An 18,419-nucleotide genomic window follows, 5' to 3' on the forward strand; every position below is an offset into this window, starting at 1 on the left:
GCTTCTAAACCTTATTGGATAAGGTTCTCTGTAGTTGTTCTCATGTTGGGGGAGTCTAGTACCATGGTCAGCAACTCTCAGAACATCTTTGACTGTCTTGTCTGCCTTTTTTCTTTGTCTTTATAGGGTATTTCGTCTCCTTCCCTCGTTAGCCTTCCAGCCTTCTTTGAAAAGAGAAATCACACGTTAAGCCGATCTACAACTCATCTGATATGAAGTCATTCCTCTTCTAGGGGTCTGATGTGAAGAAGCTGATATGACTTGGGATTGTCCCTAGCACTTGATGAGAACCAGGAGAAGTTAGGTAACACTAAAGCAGCTATTGGAATTTCTTTAAAGGAATGAGTTGCTCAATTATAAGTTTAAAACTGAAGTGAAGAATTTGATATTGGTTAAGATGTAATTCATTTATTTAAACTCCTCTTTCCATGCCAGTATCTGATTTCTAATATCAACAGTTTTGAAATAATTTTATTGTTTGGATGCCGAGCTTCTGATGTTAACTATTTTGTATGATGTCTGTTAACAATTTTATGAAATACATCTTTGTATTTAAATGCTAAATTCAGTGCAGAGATCAGTTGACATTCTCAAAATTCTCATTGAATTAAATGACTTCCCGGACAGCTGACTCTGCAGACATGTTTGCTTCACTGTACTGCTTCAGTAACTTCTCTGTTGTATAACTTATTTTCAAATATGGCACATGACAGGAAAAATGATAATTTACCCCATATGAAAATGTGCAACAGTCAGAAATGATCAAATTCTTTTTATAGATTGTAGTGAGAACATAGTTTTTGAAAATATTGTATGTTTTGCACAAAAATAGGTCAGTTGGTACATGTAGTTACTTCAGAGTCCAGATGTTTTATCATACATTTAGTACTGGGATACTTTAAAAATTTTCTTTTGTAGTTGTAAAAGTTCACTTTGAAGTACAAGACTATGAAAAAATTATGCTGATGATGTATTTATAACATTTAATCAAAATTGTTTTGAAGGTTGACATTTGCTTATCTGCTTTTAAAATATGCATGTATATATATTTGGACATTTTGTTGTGAAACTCAGATTGTGCTTTTGAATCAATTGTAAATTTAAATTCATTTATTTACTGTAAAAAAGCTCTATCCCAAATTGTCTAATTTTAACAAAATATAGTCTTGTTTTTTTCGTTGTAGTGAATATTTTTAAATAATCACATTTTTCTTATGGGTATTTGTCCCCTTTTCTTGTCTGTTTAGGGACTAGTCTAAACACATTGATGTCATTTAATAATTCTCAGTTTTCCATTGTAAGAATTTAACTGACTCCATACAGTTGTTGTATGTTGTATATGTAACTGAGTGCTGCTTTTGAGGATATTAAATGGCCCTTTTCTGATGTGTTTTTAAAACTAAGAACTTTGTAAATAAAGATGTAAAACCCTCTAGTGTTTATGGTTTTGACTTTAAAAAAATCCAGAAAATTAACAAAAAAATTACAAACTTAAGAATCTTTTGATATTTTAGAAATAAATCTGCTATGTCATTCTTGTACCTGAAAACAAAGTATAGGAGTAATATATAACTCAAAGGAAGATCACAGGTGGCACTGATATTTAGGTATCTGACTTTGTAGGTCACGTGACAGCTACAATCATAATATTTGTCACCTTACAGTCACTCTTAGTTTGGAAGAGTCATGGTATAAGATAATAGCAGAAACTTCTCTGCACAGAAATCTGTGGCCATTGTTAAAATGATGTGACTTTTATACTATTTTTTAACTATTAAGCTATTTAAAAATTTATATATTGTTTTAAAAGATAATTTTTTTGAGTGTCAGGGAGTTTTTATTTTTAAGTCTTAATCTGACCATCTTGAAGGAACTTTTTATCATTCTGAATTAAGAGATAGAATATAATCCCTGAATATATTTTTAGTTTATTTTTAACTCAGGCTTTTTAAAAATGTGGTCAGAATGGGGTCAAAAGCCTGCCCTAGCACTTGATTCGATCAACTTTGAGATGATTTTTTTTTGTTTTTTGCAAGGCAATGGGGTTAAGTGATTTGCCCAAGGCCACACAGCTAGGTCATTATTAAGTGTCTGAGGCTGGATTTGAACTCAAGTCCTCCTGACTGTGCCACCTAGCTGCCCCCCCGAAATAAGTTTTTAAAAGTTAGTCTCTCCAAAGATTGTCTATAAGGTACTCAAGCAGAAGAAACATGATGTACTTAACTTGAGAACAATTTGATTTAAAACCATCTGAATTTTCACAAATGATAAATGAGGGTATAAAGATTCAGGTGATAAAATGATTTATTATAGGGTTACTTTAGTACGCTTTTCTAGCATGTTTAAAATATTGCTCTATTTAATAAGTAGTGAGCATTTTTATTGATAGCATTCTACGAGGCACCTGGGAGAGGCTTTTAAGTAGTCAGACCCGTAGTACTTTTAAACAAAGTTTAGTAGATATCACAGGACAAGTCTGATTTCTGGGAAAGCTAATTGAAATCGACTATACCAAATATCTTTCTCTGGAATTCTTATTGATTATAGCAATGATGATACATTAGCTAGGGTGTTAATGAACAAAGACCTAAGAAATTACTGTAGTAGGATGTTTATTAATAGGTCTTCCCTGGCCCTACTTGGACTGGAGGATGGGTAGATCCTGATTATCAGCACTGCCTCCCTGCTGACTGGGATGACCCAGACCATCCCACCTGCTCATGCCCACTATGAGGCACTTGGAACAGCTCATCCCTTGATTTTTAAGGGAAAAAATAAATAATCTACAGGTCATACAGAAATGTATATATCTTGCTTAACTAAAGTTATATTGTTACAATTGTAGTTGAATGCATCCACTGTTGAATGGGTGGTTTTGGCCTCAGTTCTGGCCTTATGGTAGAGATGTACTCATTTTCCAATTTTGTCATCTTGGCCAATCTGGTAGGTATGAGGTGGTATCTCATCGTTGTTTTAATTTGCATTTCTTGAATCAATAATGATTTTTTCAGATGACACTATATAGCTTTAATTTCTCCATCTGAACACTGCCTGTTCGTATCCTTTGACTATTTTTCATTTGGAGAATGCCTTGTAGTCTTATAAATTTGATTCAATTCTCTGTACATTTTAGGTTTGTTTGTTTGTTTTTTGCAAGGCAAATGGGGTTAAGTGGCTTGCCCAAGGCCACATGGCTAGGTAATTATTAAGTGTCTGAGGCCAGATTTGAACCCAGGTACTCCTGACTCCAGGGCCAGTGCTTTATCCACTACGCCACCTAGCTGCCCCTCTCTGTACATTTTAAAACTGAATCCTTTATCAGAAACACCTAGCTGCAAGTCAACTAGTGGATAGAGCAGTGGCCCTGGAGTCAGGAGACCCGAATTCAAATATGACCTCAAGCACTTAATAATTACCTAACTGTGTGACCTTAGGCAAGTCACTCAGCCCCATTGCCTTGCAACCCCAACCCCCCCCCCCCCCCCCCCGCTCCAAAAAAGATCCCAAGCTCTAGCTGTGAAAATAGTCTCCCAGCTTTTCTGTCTAATCTTGGCTGCATTGGTTTCATTAGTACAAACACTTTTTAATTTAATATAGTTGAAATCATCCATTTTGCAATTTATAATGTTCTGTATTTGGTCACAAATTTCTACCCTTTCCATCAGAGTATTTCTTGATCTCTTATGATATTGTCCTTTATGTCTAAATCCTGTACCCATTTTGACCTTATTTTGGTATAGGGTATGAGATAATGTGGATCTATTATCTAGTTTTTGTCATACTATTTTCCAGCTTTCCCAGCAGTTACATTTTTTTCCCCCATCACTTGATATTCTTGACCTTCCAGATGAGTTTAGTTACTATTTTTTCTAGCTCTGTAAAATAGGTTTTTGGTAGTTTGATTGATATGGCACTGAACAAATAATTTAATTTGGGTAGAATTCTTTTTTTTTCCAGTTGTTTAGATCTGACTTTATTTGTGTGAAAAGAATTTTGTAATTGTATTCATTATATAGTTTCTGGGTTTGTCTTAGGAAGTAGATTACCAAGTATTTTATGTTGCCTACAGTTACTTTATTTTCTTAATTTTCATTGATTTTTACGTTTTTGCAAGGCCAGTGGGGTTAAGTGGCTTGCCTAAGACCACACAGCTAGATAATTATTAAGTGTCTGAGGTTAGATTTGAACTCAGGTACTCCTGACTCCAGGGCCGGTGCTTTATCCACCGCGCCACCTAGCTGCCCTACCGCCTTACTTTAAATGGAATTTCTCTTTCTATCTCTTGCCCTTGGGCTTTGTTGTTCATACATAGAAATGCTGATGATTTATATCCTGCTACTTTGTTGAAGTTAATTGTTTCAAATAATTTTTAAGTTGATTTTCTAGGGTTCTCTAGGTGTACCATATATCATCTGCAAAGAGTGAAAGTTTTACTTCCTCGATGCCAATTTTAATTCCTTTGATTTCTTTTTATCTTATTGCTAAAGCTAATGTAGAGATGTATTCTCTAGCTACTCAGGTTATATTGGGTAGAGCCAGTGGATGGTGTGTGAAAAACCAAGCTCCAATCATTCTTGGGGGTACCAGGGGAAAGACAAGTCAGAGCAGGTGTCAGACTGCAGTATGCCGGCAGCAGGGGCTTCCTAGGCCTGAAGGAGAAATGGTTCAGTTCATACTTAATACTTTGCTATTTTGGAGAGCATATTGTTACAGATATGTCCTCAGTCTGTCCATGCTCATAGGATGGAGGATGGAAAGGCCTCCTATAGTCTAGCCCCATGTTTTGTAGATGAGAAAACATATTCAGAGACATGTGAAATTGCTTCTGAGGGGTCACAGCTAATAGTGTTGAGTAGAATTCAAAGCCAGATTGTCCTGGTCCTCCAGCATGGATCTGCTTAATGTGAGGGAGCACTCCCTGTCACTCTATTTAGGGACACCAAGATTGTCATCGGGGGTGTCTCTGTGACCTCATCTACTTGCACAAGTAGATGCATGCACAAGTTGTGCATGTGTTAGAAACTTTTCTAGCAAAGCCAGAGTTTGTCTTACTACCTGGAAAAGGCTTGCAGCCTCTCAACAGGCTTTGGGCATATCCCTTAATCTGTCTGGATGAAGGTTTTTGTCATCTAAAAAAGGGGAAGGTCACACTTACACTGGCTCCATCATGGGGCTGTTGGGAAAGTCCACTGAAGACCATACATGGGGAAAATGCCTTTGTAGGTTTAACACTCCATAGAAAGTATAAGCCATTATGGGAAGGAAGGCTTCTTAGGAATAAAAAACTGTGTGTATGTGCATGTGACTTCAGTACTGGTCTTCATGTTCCTCACTCTGGACCCTCTACCACTTGACTTCTAACTGACTGTCTCCCTCGACCAACTGGAATAGTGTTTCCTCCAGCTCATCCTCTCAAGACGAAGCTCAGATCCCCCTGTTGAGAGGCCTTTCTGTATTAGTGCCTCTAATTTATTCTAAGTATTTTGTGAATTTTGATATTTCATGTAATCTCTCCTTTTAAAATATGAGCTCCTTAAGGGGCAAGTGAACTGAAAAGTGAACTGATTTCTTTGTGACTGAAATAACAGAATTGATATTACAGGCTAAACTTGAAAGAGTGTTGTCTGTTCTTGAATTCCTGTGCCCAGCTCTGTGTCCCCCCAAAGGATGGGGATAGATAGTGGTAGAGACCGAACCTGTGATTTCCTTGGTATAGGCAGCGCCTCTACCAGTGCAACATTTGTTCAGCTTTGCAGCCTTAGAATTCAGTGAAGGGTGTACACTGAGGATGGACCAGCATTTTGGGTCTTGAACCCTGCTCTCTCTTTCCAGGTCCAACTTCCTTTGCCAAACTCCAAGAACTCTTACCCTCCCCTCTTACTGATAGTTTCCTTTCTGAGTCATCTTCTTCTGACTTATAGTCATGCTGGCTATGGCACACGGCAGTGTTTTATAAATGCTTTATGGATTGATCCCCTTTTACCAAATTCATTTCGGTGAGAACATTCACTGAGACTGGCACATACCTCCCTTTACTTTGGCAGCCTAGGTCTGCTGTTGAAAGGGGGGAATAGTTTACTGGAGACTGTCATTCCTATCCATGAAGCATTCGATATTACTGGAGTCATCCTCCTTGGATATATCAGGTCTACAAACACTTCCTTAAGTGCTGACTAGGTGAATCTGTCCCTACCCTCGAGGAGCTTGCCTGCTTATAGTTAAATCAGGAATCTTTGCTAAAAGGACAAAACAAATTATCCAAATTCCTTCGGATGGTTCTGTTGACTGCTAAGTGCTCTGTGGGAGTGATGTCTACAAGGAGCTGCTTCATAAATATTCATCGCTAGAAAAATCTCCCCTTTCCTGCTGTTGGACAAAACTGGTGAGGCTCTCATCTTATTTGAAGGTCACTGTCATTAACACTTCATTACTGTGACTTACTCCACCATCTATGGAAAGCCAGACCTCTAGGGAATGAAGAAACATTTTCAAATAATTTATGCTAATGTTTTGCCAGAGAAGTGGTGTGCTGTGTAGTGGGTAGAGAGACAAGGTGATCTGTGTTCAGGTTCTTGTGACATGACTAAATTGCAGAGAAATTGCTGACAGCCTTTGGCAAGGGAGTTTCCTTGCTAGGAGTTCCCTACATTTATGAAATCACAGGCCTGGATCTTTCCTCTCCCTAAAAAAAAAACCTAGGGGTTGCCGTTCACTTTTCTCAATGACTTTAGACCTTACTTCTATCATCTTTGGGCTTTCATATTCTTGTTGACATGAGTGACACGTTGACTATAATGGGCAGCTAGGTGGCACAGTGAGTAGAGCACCCGCCCAGCTGTGAAATGGAGCTGATTGTGGTGTCCAACTTTCCACTTGACCTTAGATTACTACCACAGCCTCCATTTTCACATCTTCAGGTAAATTTTGGAATCAGTGGAAGTGACAATAAAGAAGATCTTTTCCCATCTGCCTTGCCAGGTCATAAGAGCCATTGGACTCTTCTGTTTGACTTGCAGCTGAGGAACCATATTGGCTTGCTCATTAATACCTAAGCAATAACTGATAGCTTGTCTGTATTGCCAGTAAGCTTATAACCAGTACTTTTTCACTCATTTATTCACTCCTCCCCCCTTCTACTTGGCCACAACAAATTTCACCATCCTCATTGTCCTGACCCTCCCTACTTTCCCCATCCACTCGTTCCCCAGTATCAGGATTAACCCTTTTCATGATTCCCTAGCCAGCATCCCAGAATCCCCCACCCTACCTTTCACCATTTCCAACTTAACTCTTCCCCCCATCCTTGCCCTCTGCAGTATTCTCCATTTATATTTTAGGGTCGCTGACTGTTTTTGAAAAAAGCCATGGAATGGAGCTGATTGTGGTGTCTGCCCTTCTGCTGAACCTTCCCTTGTGCCAGCCATCCATCCCCCAATAAGTTTATTGCTTCCCAGCTTCATTTTTTAGAGATTGATTCTTTGTCCTCAAGTTTATAAACTGTACTCCTAACCTTCTATACTTAGAGCAGATGGCAGCCTTTCTCATTGCCGAGACTAAGCCCTGATGTGACATCTTCTTACTCCTTCTACTCCTTGAACCCCTTCAGCAGCACCATCTGCTCAGTCCCCTCTAGTTACAGAGGTCAAGGTATTTCTAGGTCTCTCTAAAACTAATTCCTTTCCTGTGCCTTTCATCCTGTCATCTCCCTCTTCTGGGACACTATTCCATTAGTCTTAATTTCCCTTTCCCTCTCCCTTTTCCTTCTTCCTTTCCTCTATGTCTCTCCCTCCTTTCTCTCTGTCCTCTGCCCATTTCTCTTCCTTTCTAATTTCCTTTTGCTCACTTTCTCCCTCCCTTGTCAGCCAACTTGTTCTGCCTACAAATATGCCCAAATTAAAAATGAAAACTTCTCCATTGAACAATATCCAGATGCTCTCTTATTTTTCTCTCTTTGCCAGACTTTTTTTTTTTTTTGCAAGGCAATGGGGTTAAGTGGCTTGCCCAAGGCCACACGGCTAGGTAATTATTAAGTGTATGAGGCCAGATTTGAACTTAGGTACTCCTGACTCCAGGGCCAGTGCTCTATCCACTGCACCATCTAGCTGCCCCATTTGCCAGACTTTTTAAAGACATTTTTCTGCCCCAAAGCATCAGCTTCCTCCCCACTATTCTTTCCTCCAATTTGCCTTCTCTCCCCATCACTCCATCTCAGAGATAATGGATGAATTCCTATTGACTTTGTTTCAGGCCTCAGGAGTGTGTGGCAGAGTCCTCTTGGATTTGGAATCAGAATGACCAGGGTTTGAGTCCCACTTCAGATACTTTATAGGTGAGCAAAGTGAACCTGAGGAAATCATTTAACTTCCAATTACCTGGACCTCAGTTTCCTCATCTGCAACTTGAGAAGATTGGATTAAATGGTTCCCGAAGTTCCTTTACAATGCCTTAAATAGAACGTGTTTAGTAAATGTGTGTCAATGATTCTGTGATCCACCTCGACCCCTGTTCACTTTTCTCCATTGGTTTCTGAGATAACCATATTTATGTGATTATTTTAATTCTCTGACATTCCTCTATCCCCTTCACTATCTCCTCATCCTTCTTCTAGACCTTAAGATAAATGAATGTCAGTCAAGGACAATCGTGGGACCTTTTTTCCCTCTGAATTTTCTTCCCTGTCATGGCCTTCAGTAGACTTTTACAAATGGCCACTTTCTTAATCTCAATCAAAGTAAAATATGGATCCCTGTAGGTGGCATATTGATTTAGAAAATCACAAGTTAACATGATCTATCTTGTATTTTTTATTTTGTAAAACATTAATTTCCCAGTTAAATTTTAATCTGGTTCAGGCCACTTGTGGAATTTTGTTGGCTGCCATCTGCTATCTCTCACCTTTATCTTCAGATGACTTCCAGTCTACGTTTCTCATCTTGCTCTCCCCTCAGGACTCTAGCACCGTGTCTGTGTCCTGTGGGACACTTCTCAATGTCCCACTGACTTTTCAAACTTAACATGTCTGAAATCAAACTCCTCTTTTCTGCCTCCTGACTTCCCAATTTCCACCAGGGTAGGGTCATTCAGTTAGACTCCTACTATCTAAAGTTTCACATGCTCCAAATAGAATAAATGGAATGTAGAGTTGGAAGGGACTTTAGGCTTCACCCAATCCAATCATTTTTTATTTTTGAAATTTTAATATTTTATTTTCCTCAATTAAATTTTTTAATTTTATATTTATTCTCTTTTGTACAAATAATTTTTTTATATATTAATAAAATATTCTTGTTAAGAGTAAACAGAATACCTGCTCCCCCCACAAAATATAGATTTGCTTGAGTGATAAAAGTAAAAGTGAGAGAAAAAAACTAAAATTAAAATTAAAAAAACAATAGTAATAATTGTAGGTATGGCCAGGTGGCTCAATGGACAGAGCCCCAGCCCTGGAGCCAGGAGCACTCGATCCCATATCCGGCCTTGTACACCCAACAATCACCCAGCCGTGTGTCATGTATGCTACCCCAACCCCAATGCCCTGCAAAAAACCAAAAACAAAAAAAAGACCCCCCCAAAAATAAAACAGTAATAATAGTAGGGGTGGCTGGGTGGCAGACAGAGCATTGGCCCTTGAGCCAGGAGCACCCGGGTCCAAAAACGGCTTCAGACACCCAAAGATCACCCTGCTATGTGGCCCCAGGCAGGCCACCTAGCCGCATTTGCCCTGCACCCCCCCAAATAATAATAATAAAAAATGTGCTTGAGTCTTTGTTCCAACACCAACAACTCTGTCACGGGTGGATCGCATTCTTTATGGTAAGTCCATTGCAAAAGTTACTTCCATATTTTTCCACTGTTGCCATTGCTGATCACAACTCCCTCCTTTTGTATTTCTCCACTACCATGTACTATATTTTCTCTCTCCTTTCACTCTGACTCTGCTGTAGGGTTTCTGAGTGGTGCAGCAGACAGATCCCTGGCCCTGGGGCCATGAGGACCCCAGCCCCCATACCACCCCTTAGGCCCAGCATCCACCTGGCCCTATGGTCCTGGACAAGCCATCCAATCCCAGCCCCTTACAAGAAGTAAAAAAAGAAAATGTGTTATATCTGACCATTCTCCCCTCCATGGTCCATCCTCTCCTCCATCACTCACATCCCCCCTTCCCCCTATCTCCCCCTCTCCTTCTTACTCCAGATTTCTATACCCCATTGAGTATATTTGCTGTTTCCTCTCCTAGCCACCTCTGATGAGAGTGAAGTTTCCCTCATTCCCCCTTGCCTTCCCCCCTTCCATATCATTGCAATAGCTCATTGTAATAAAGAAAAAACTTATATGAGATATCTTGGCCTATTCCCCTCTCCTTTTTCTTTCTCCCATTACATTTCCCTTTTTTCTATTGACTCCATTTTTACACCATATTTTATCTTCGAATTCAGCTTTCTCCTGTACTTCTCCTGTACTTCAGCTGTAAAAGCTCCTTCTACCTGCTCTATTAACTGAGAAGGTTCATATGAGTGTTACCAGTGTCGTTTTTCTATGCAGAAATAAATGCAGTTCATCATCATTAAGTCCCTCATATTTCCCCCTTCTCCTCCAATCTCTATGCTTCACCTGAGTCCTGTATCTGAAGATCAAACCTTTTGTTCAGCTCTGGCCATTCCAACAGGAACATTTGAAATTCCCCTGGTTCACTGAAAGTCCATCTTTTTCCCTGGAAGAGGACATTCAGCCTTGCTGGGTAGTTGATTCTCTGTTGCATTCTAAGCTCTTTTGCCTTCCGGTATATTGTATTCCAAGCCCTATGAGCTTCCAGTGTAGTTGTTGCTAAGTCCTGTGTGATCCTGACTGCAGCTCCACGATATTTGAACTGTGTTCCTTCTGGCTGCTTGTAATATTTTCTCTTTGACTTGGGAGTTCTGAAACTTGGCTATAATATTCCTAGGGGTTGGTTTTTTGGGATCTCTTTCTCTGGGGGATCGGTGGATTCTCTCCATTTCTATTTTGCCCTCTGCTTCTAGAATATCAGGGCAATTTTCCTGTAGTAATTCTTTGAAAATGATGTCAAGGCTCTTTTCTTGATCATGACTTTCAGGTATTCCAATAATTTTAAAATTATCTTTCCTAAGTCTGTTTTCTGTATCAGTTGTTTTTTCAATGAGATGTTTCACATTTTCTTCTAATTTTTCATTTTTTTGGTTTTGAAGTATTTATTCCTGATTTCTGATAAATTCATCAATCTCCCTGAGTTCCATTCTTTGTCTGAAGGATTTGTTTTCCTCAGAGAGTTTTCTTATCTTTTTCCATTTGGCCAATTTTGCTTTTTAAAGCATTCTTCTCCTCAATAACTTTTTTGAACTGTTGTATCCATTTGACCTAAGCTAGTTTTTAGCATGCTATTTTCTTCAGCATTTCTTTGGATTTCCTTGACTAGGCTGCTGACTTCATTTTCATGTTTTTTTCCTGCATCTCTCCTTTCTTTTCCCAGTTTTTCTTCTAACTCCGTCATTTAATTTTCAAAGTCTTTTTTGAGCTCTGTCATAGCCTGAGCCCAATTTCTGTTTTTCTTGGAGTCTTTAGATGCAAGAGCTTGTGCTTCCTCATCTTCAGACTGAGTGTTTTGATCCTTCTTGGGCTCATATGCAAAATATTTCTCAATGGTGTTCCTCTTGTTTCTCTGCTTGCTCATTTTCCCAGCCTGAGCCTGGTGTTGGGGTGCTTCCCGAGCTTTTGGGACACTCCCACAAGGGTCTCAGTGTGTGAGGCTCTGACCTCCCTCCTGGTCTGTGAATGACCATAAGTGCCCCCCTCTTCCATGGGGCCGAGGTGGGGGGGCCCCTGCTGTTCTCTGGGGGGGCCTAGACTGTGATCAGGATCTGAATGTGGTCAGAGCCCCAGAGTCCTGTTCCAGGGACAGACGATGGAGCTCAGCAGTCTCTCTCTTCACTCCCCTCCCTCAGCTCAATGGGCTCGTGCCATAGGGGCTCCTGCTTACCGGCTCGGCCTGCTTCTGTTGCTGGATCTGGGCTGTGGAAAGACCAAGCTGCTTATTGTGTGCCCTGAGGGCTGGGCTCCACGTGCTTGCTCTGGCAGAGGTTCCCCCGCTGTTCCCCCACTTTGTGCCTGGTGCTCCCCGGGATGCAGCTCAGGAGACTCCCCTGCTGCTGTGAGCCGTGGCTCCCAGCACCCTGGGGCTGCCTCTGGAAGACTGAAGTCCTTTCGCTCTGGGGGCCACCCCTCTGGTGGGCCACCCCTCCGACCCCAGGGAGAAGAGCCCTTCTGCTCTTTTCCAGGTTGCCTTGAGTAGGAGAACTGCCTCTCTGGGTCCCTCTGTGGGTTCTGTCTCTTGAAAGTTTAGTTAGAGTCCTTAGTTTGGAAGTTTTACAAGAGAGCTTCTAAGAGATGTTGCTCTTTTGTTGACATCTTGGCTCTGCCCCCCCCCCAATCTTTTTTATAAGAAGAGGAAACTAGTCTAGAAAATGTAAGTAACTGGCCCAAATTCCCATAGGTAGCATGTATGGTAATTGGGTTGAAAACTTAGATGCTTTGACTCCAAATTCAGAAGCCCTTTCTCTCATATCCCATACTTGTTCCTTTTCTCTTAGGCAATCAGTTGCAAAGCCTTCTGTTTGATCCTTGAAATCCTCACAACAATCTCTTCCCATTACTACTATCCTCATTCCTATCTATTTGGCATGTAGCAATAAATTTTCCTCCCTTAATTCAATTAAACAACCAGAAGCTAGACACTGTGCTTGAAATATGAAGGCAAAAATGATTTTTTTTTTAAATTTAAATTTATTTTTATTAAAGATATTTGAGTTTTATATTTTTCCTCCAATGTTGCTTCCCTCCCCCCTCCCCCCCACAGAGAGCACTCTGTCAGTCTTTACTTTGTTTCCATGTTGTGCCTTGATCCAAATTGGGTGTGAGGAGAGAGAAATCATATCCTTAAAGAGAAGTCTAAGAGGTAACAAGATCAGACAATAAGCTATCTGTTTTTTTTTCTAAATTTAAGGGAATAGTCCTTGCACTTTGTTCAAACTCCACAGCTCCTTATCTGGATACAGATGGTACTCTCCTTTGCAGACAGCCCAAAATTGTTCCCGATTGTTGCCCTGATGGAATGAGCAAGTCCTTCAAGGTTGAACATCACACCCATGTTGCTGTTAGGGTGTATGGTGTTTTTCTGGTTCTGCTCATCTCACTCAGCATTAGTTCATGCAAATCCCTCCAGGCTTCCCTGAAATCCCGTCCCTCCTGGTTTCTAATAGAACAATAGTGTTCCATGACATACATATACCACAGTTTGCTAAGCCATTCCCCAATTGAAGGACATTTACTGGATTTCCAATTCTTTGCCACCACAAACAGGACTGCTATAAATATTTTTGTACAAGTAATGTTTTTACCCTTTTTCCTCATCTCTTCAGGATATAGACCCAGTAGTGGTATTGCTGGGTCAAAGGGTATGCACATTTTTGTTGCCCTTTGGGCATAGTTCCAAATAGCTCTCCAGAAGGGTGGGATGAGTTCACAGCTCCACCAACAGTGTAATAGTGTCCCAGATTTTCCCACATCCCTTCCAACAATGATCATTATCCTTCCTGGTCATACTGGCTGATCTGAGAGGTGTGAGGTGGTACCTCAGAGAAGCTTTAATTTGCATTTCTCTAATAATGATTTAGAGCATTTTTTTTCATATGGCTATAGATTACTTTGATCTCCTCATCTGTAAATTGCCTTTTCATATCCTTTGACCATTTGTCAATTGGGGAATGGCTTTTTGTTTTAAAAATATGACTCAGTTCTCTGTATATTTTAGAAATGAGTCCTTTGTCAGAATCATTAGTTGTAAAGATTGTTTCCCAATTTACTACATTTCTTTTGATCTTGGTTACTTTGGTTTTATCTGTGCAAAACCTTTTTAATTTAATGTAATCGAAATCATCTAATTCGATTTTGGTGATGTTCTCCTACTCTTCCTTAGTCATAAACTGTTCCCCTTTCCATAGATCTGACAGACTAGTCCTCGATCTTCTAATTTGCTTATAGTATTGTTTTTTATGTCTATGTCCTGTAACCATTTGGATCTTATCTTGGTAAAGGCGTGAGGTGTTGGTCTAACCTAAGTTTCTTCCATACTAACTTCCAATTTTGCCAGCAATTTTTATCAAAGAGGGAGTTTTTATCTCAATGGCCAGACTCTTTGGGTTTATCAAACAACAGATTACTATAATCATCTCCTGCTTTTACACCTAGTCTATTCCACTGGTCCACCACTCTATTTCTTAGCCAGTATCAAACAGTTTTGATGACTGATGCTTTATAATATAATTTTAGATCAGGTAGGGCTAAGCCACCTTCTTTTGCACTTTTTTTCATTAAGCTCCTGGCAATTCTTGACTTTTTATTTCTCCATATGAATTTACTTACAAGTTTTTCTAACCCGTTAAAGTAATTATTTGGAATTTTGATTGGTAGGGCACTAAACAGATAGTTTAGTTTTGGTAGAATTGTCATTTTTATTATATTAGCTCTACCTATCCATGAGCAGTTGATATTTGCCCAGTTATTTAAATCTAATTTAATTTGTGTGAGTAGTGTTTTATAATTGTTTTCAAAAAGATTGTGAGTCTGTCTTGGCAAATAGACTCCCAAATATTTTATATTGTCTGAGGTTACTTTGATTGGGATTTCTCTTTCTAGCTTTTCCTGCTGTTTCTTGCTAGACATATATAGAAAAGTTGAGGATTTATGGAGGGTTTATTTTATAATCTGCAACTTTGCTAAAATTGCTAATTGTTTCCAGTAGTTTTTTAGATGATTTCTTGGGATTCTCTAGGTAGACCATCATGTCATCTGCAAAGAGTGAGAGTTTTGTCTCTTCCTTCCCAATTCTAATTCCTTTAATTTCTTTTTCTTCTCTAATTGCTGCTGCTAACATTTCTAATACAATATTAAATAGTAGTGGTGATAATGGGCATCCTTGTTTCACTCCTGATCTTATTGGGAATGCCTCTAGCCTCTCCCCATTGAATATAATGTTTGTTGATGGTTTCAGATAGATACTGCTAATCATTTTAAGGAACAGTCCATTTATTCCTAAACTCTCTAGTGTTTTCAATAGGAATGGATGCTGTATTTTGTCAAAAGCTTTTTCAGCATCTATTGATATGATCATATGATTTCTGATAGGTTTGTTGTTGATATAATTGAGTATACTAACAGTTTTCCTAATATTGAACCAACCCTGCATTCCTGGAATAAATCCTACTTGATCATAATGTATTATCCTAGTGATGACTTGTTGTAATCATTTTGCTAAGATTTTATTTAGGATTTTTGCATCTATATTCATCAGGGAAATAGGTCTATAATTTCCTTTCTCTGTTTTAACTCTTCCTGGTTTAGGTAACAGTACCCTATTGGTTTCGTAGAAAGAGTTAGGCAGAGTTCCATCTTTCCTTATTTTTCCAAAGAGTTTATATAGGATTGGAACCAATTGTTCCTTAAATGTTTGGTAGAATTCACTTGTGAATCCATCTGGCCCTGGAGATTTTTTTTAAGGGAGTTCAGTAATGGCTTGTTGAATTTCTTTTTCTGAGATAGGGTTGTTTAGGTATTTAATCTCTTTTTCATTTAACCTGGGCAACTTATATTTTTATAAATATTCATCCATTTCACTTAGATTATCAAATTTATTGGCATAGAGTTGGGCAAAATAATTTCAAATTATTACTTTAATTTCCTCCTCATTGGTGGTGAGTTCACCTTTTTCATTTATGATACTAGCAATTTGGTTTTCTTCTTTCTTTTTTTTAATCAGATTGACCAGAGGTTTATCAATTTTATTGGTTTTTTCATAATACCAACTTTTGGTTTTATTCAATAGTTTTTTTTGCTTTCAATTTTATTAATTTCTCCTTTAATTTTTAGAATTTCTAATTTGGTACTTAATTGGGGATTTTTGATTTGTTCTTTCTCTAATAGTTTTAGTTGCATGTTTAGTTCATTGATTTCCTCTTTCTCCAATTTATTCATATAAGCATTTAGAGCTATAATATATCCCCCAAGAGTTGCTTTGAATGAATCCCATAGGTTTTGGTATGTTGTTTCATTATTATCATTATCTAGGATAAAATGGTTAATTCTTTCTATAATTTGTTTTTTGGTCCACTCATTTTTTAAAATGGGTTATTCAGTTTCCAATTTGTTCTGGGTCTATATCTCCTTGGCCCAATATTGCATGTGACTTTTATTGCATTCTGAGAAAGATGTATTCACTATTTCTGCCTTTCTGCAGTTGATCATTAGGTTTTTATGTCCTAGTACATGGTCAATTTTTGTATAAGTTCCATGTACTGAAGAGAAAAAGGTATATTCCTTCCTATCCCCTTTCAGTTTCCTCCATAAGTCTACCATATCTAATTTTTCTAACAATCTATTTACCTCCCTAATTTCTTTCTTGTTTGTTTTATGATTCGATTTATCTAGATCTGATAGCGGGAGGTTGAGGTCTCCCACTAGTAGAGTTTTGCTGTCTATGTCTTCCTGTTATTCTTTCAGCTTCTCCTCTAAGAATTTGGGTACTGTCCTACTGGGTGCATATATATTCAATATTGAAATGACTTTATTTTCTATGGTACCTTTTAGGAGGATAAAGTTTCCTTCCTTATCTCTTTTAACGCTATTTTTGCTGCTGCTTTGTCTGAGATAAGGATTGCTACCCCTGCTTTTTTTACTTCAGCTGAAGCAAAATATATTTTGCTCCAACCTTTTACCTTTACTCTATATGTATTTCTCTGCTTCAAATGAGTTTCTTGTAAGCAGCATATTGTAGGATTCTGGTTTGTAATCCACTCTATTTGCTTACGTTTTAAGGGAGAGTTCATCCCATTGACATTCAAGGTTATGATTACTAATTCTTTATTGCCCTCTGTGCTATCTTCCCTCTGTTTGTATTTTTTCCCCTTTCCCCCCTTTTATCCATATTCTCCAGTCTTTTGTTTCTCAAAACTACACCCTTCAGTGTTTTTGCCCACCTATATCACTCTCCCCTTTCTTTCCCCTTTCCCTTTTCCCTTCCCTTCCTTTTGTTATTTCCCCTTATTTCCTCCACTCCCCTTCCCTTTCTCCGTCTCCCCTCCCCTTTTCCCCTTTTAATACTTGAAAGGTTAGATGTTTTATAAGTTAACTGAGTATGTGTAGATTGACTTTAAGCCAAATCTGATGAGAAGATTCAGGTGTTTCTCCTCTGCTCCCTTCTTCCCCACTATTACCATAGGTTTTTTTGTACCTCTTAGTATAATGAGATTTACCCCATTCAATCCCTTCCCTCCTCCTGTCTCTTTCCTGTCCCCCTTTTTTAGGGCAGTAGTGTTTTTTTTTTTAGATCCTTCTGTCTAAGTCATAGAAAATTTTGAGTGTCTGTCCCTTCTAGTTCTGTACATTCGGTTGAATAGTGTCAAAATTCCTGAGAGTTATTAGAGTCTTTCTCCCAAGTGGGGTTAAAGCCAGTTACATCCCCATTAGATAGTAGTTTCATGGATAGGTCATGAATGTCCATCATTTCTGATTGGTTGTATTTTCTCTGTTAGAGTTATATTTCTCAAGGTTTATGAGAATCTTTTTTATTTTTTTTACCCCTATGCTGGGGTTTAGCTAATTTTAACTTACTGGATTGCATTTTTTTTTCTTTTACCCCCCCCTTTTGTTTAACCTTTTCATGTGTCTCTTGAACCTCCTGTTTGATATCCAAATTTTCTGTTTAGCTTTGGTCTTTTCATCAGAAATTTTTGGAATTCTTCCATTTCATTAAATGTCCATCTTTTTCCCTGGAAGAGAAGGCTCAGCTTTGCAGGAAAGTAGATTCTTGGCTGCATTCCAAGCTCCCATACTCTTCGAAATATCTCGTTCCAGGCCCTTCGATCCCTTAAAGTTGATGCAGCCAGGTCCTGCGTGATCCTTACTATGGCTCCTTGATATTTAAATTGTTTCTTTCTGGCTGCTTGCAGGATTTTCTCTTTTATCTGATAGTTCTGGAGTTTGGCCACAACATTTCTTGGTGTTTTCATTTTAGGATCTTTTTTTGGTGGGGATCGATGTACTCTTTCAATAACTACTTTGCCCTCGGATTCCATGATATCCAGGCAGTTTTCCATCACTAGATCCTGTAATATTAAGTCCAGGCTTTTTTTTCTCTTCAATGTTTTCAGGAAGTCCTATAATTTTCAGGTTGCCCCTCCTCGATCTATTCTCGAGGTCAGTGGTTTTGTTTATGAGGTATTTTACATTTGCTTCTATTTTTTCTATTTTTTCATTTTGTTTAACTGACTCTTGCTGTCTCATGGAGTCATTAGTTCCTGTAGACTCCATTATTTTTTGGGGGGAGGAGTTTTCTTCATTAACCTTTTGCAACT

The 18,419-nt window shown here is 38.7% G+C and overlaps 1 protein-coding gene across 1 annotated transcript in view; it reads left to right on the forward strand.

Moving 5' to 3' along the window:
• The window catches only part of ECT2 (epithelial cell transforming 2), a 68,162-nt gene extending 66,734 nt beyond the window's left edge, over positions 1 to 1,428 (forward strand). The window contains exon 25 of the mRNA XM_074190934.1: positions 127 to 1,428. Within this exon, the coding sequence (XP_074047035.1) occupies positions 127 to 216 (90 nt within the window). The 3' untranslated portion in view covers positions 217 to 1,428. The remainder of the gene's footprint in view (positions 1 to 126) is intronic.
• The last annotated feature ends 16,991 nt before the right edge of the window (positions 1,429 to 18,419 follow it).

This window comes from Macrotis lagotis, chromosome 6 (assembly GCF_037893015.1).
Source record: "Macrotis lagotis isolate mMagLag1 chromosome 6, bilby.v1.9.chrom.fasta, whole genome shotgun sequence".
NCBI lineage: Eukaryota > Metazoa > Chordata > Mammalia > Peramelemorphia > Peramelidae > Macrotis > Macrotis lagotis.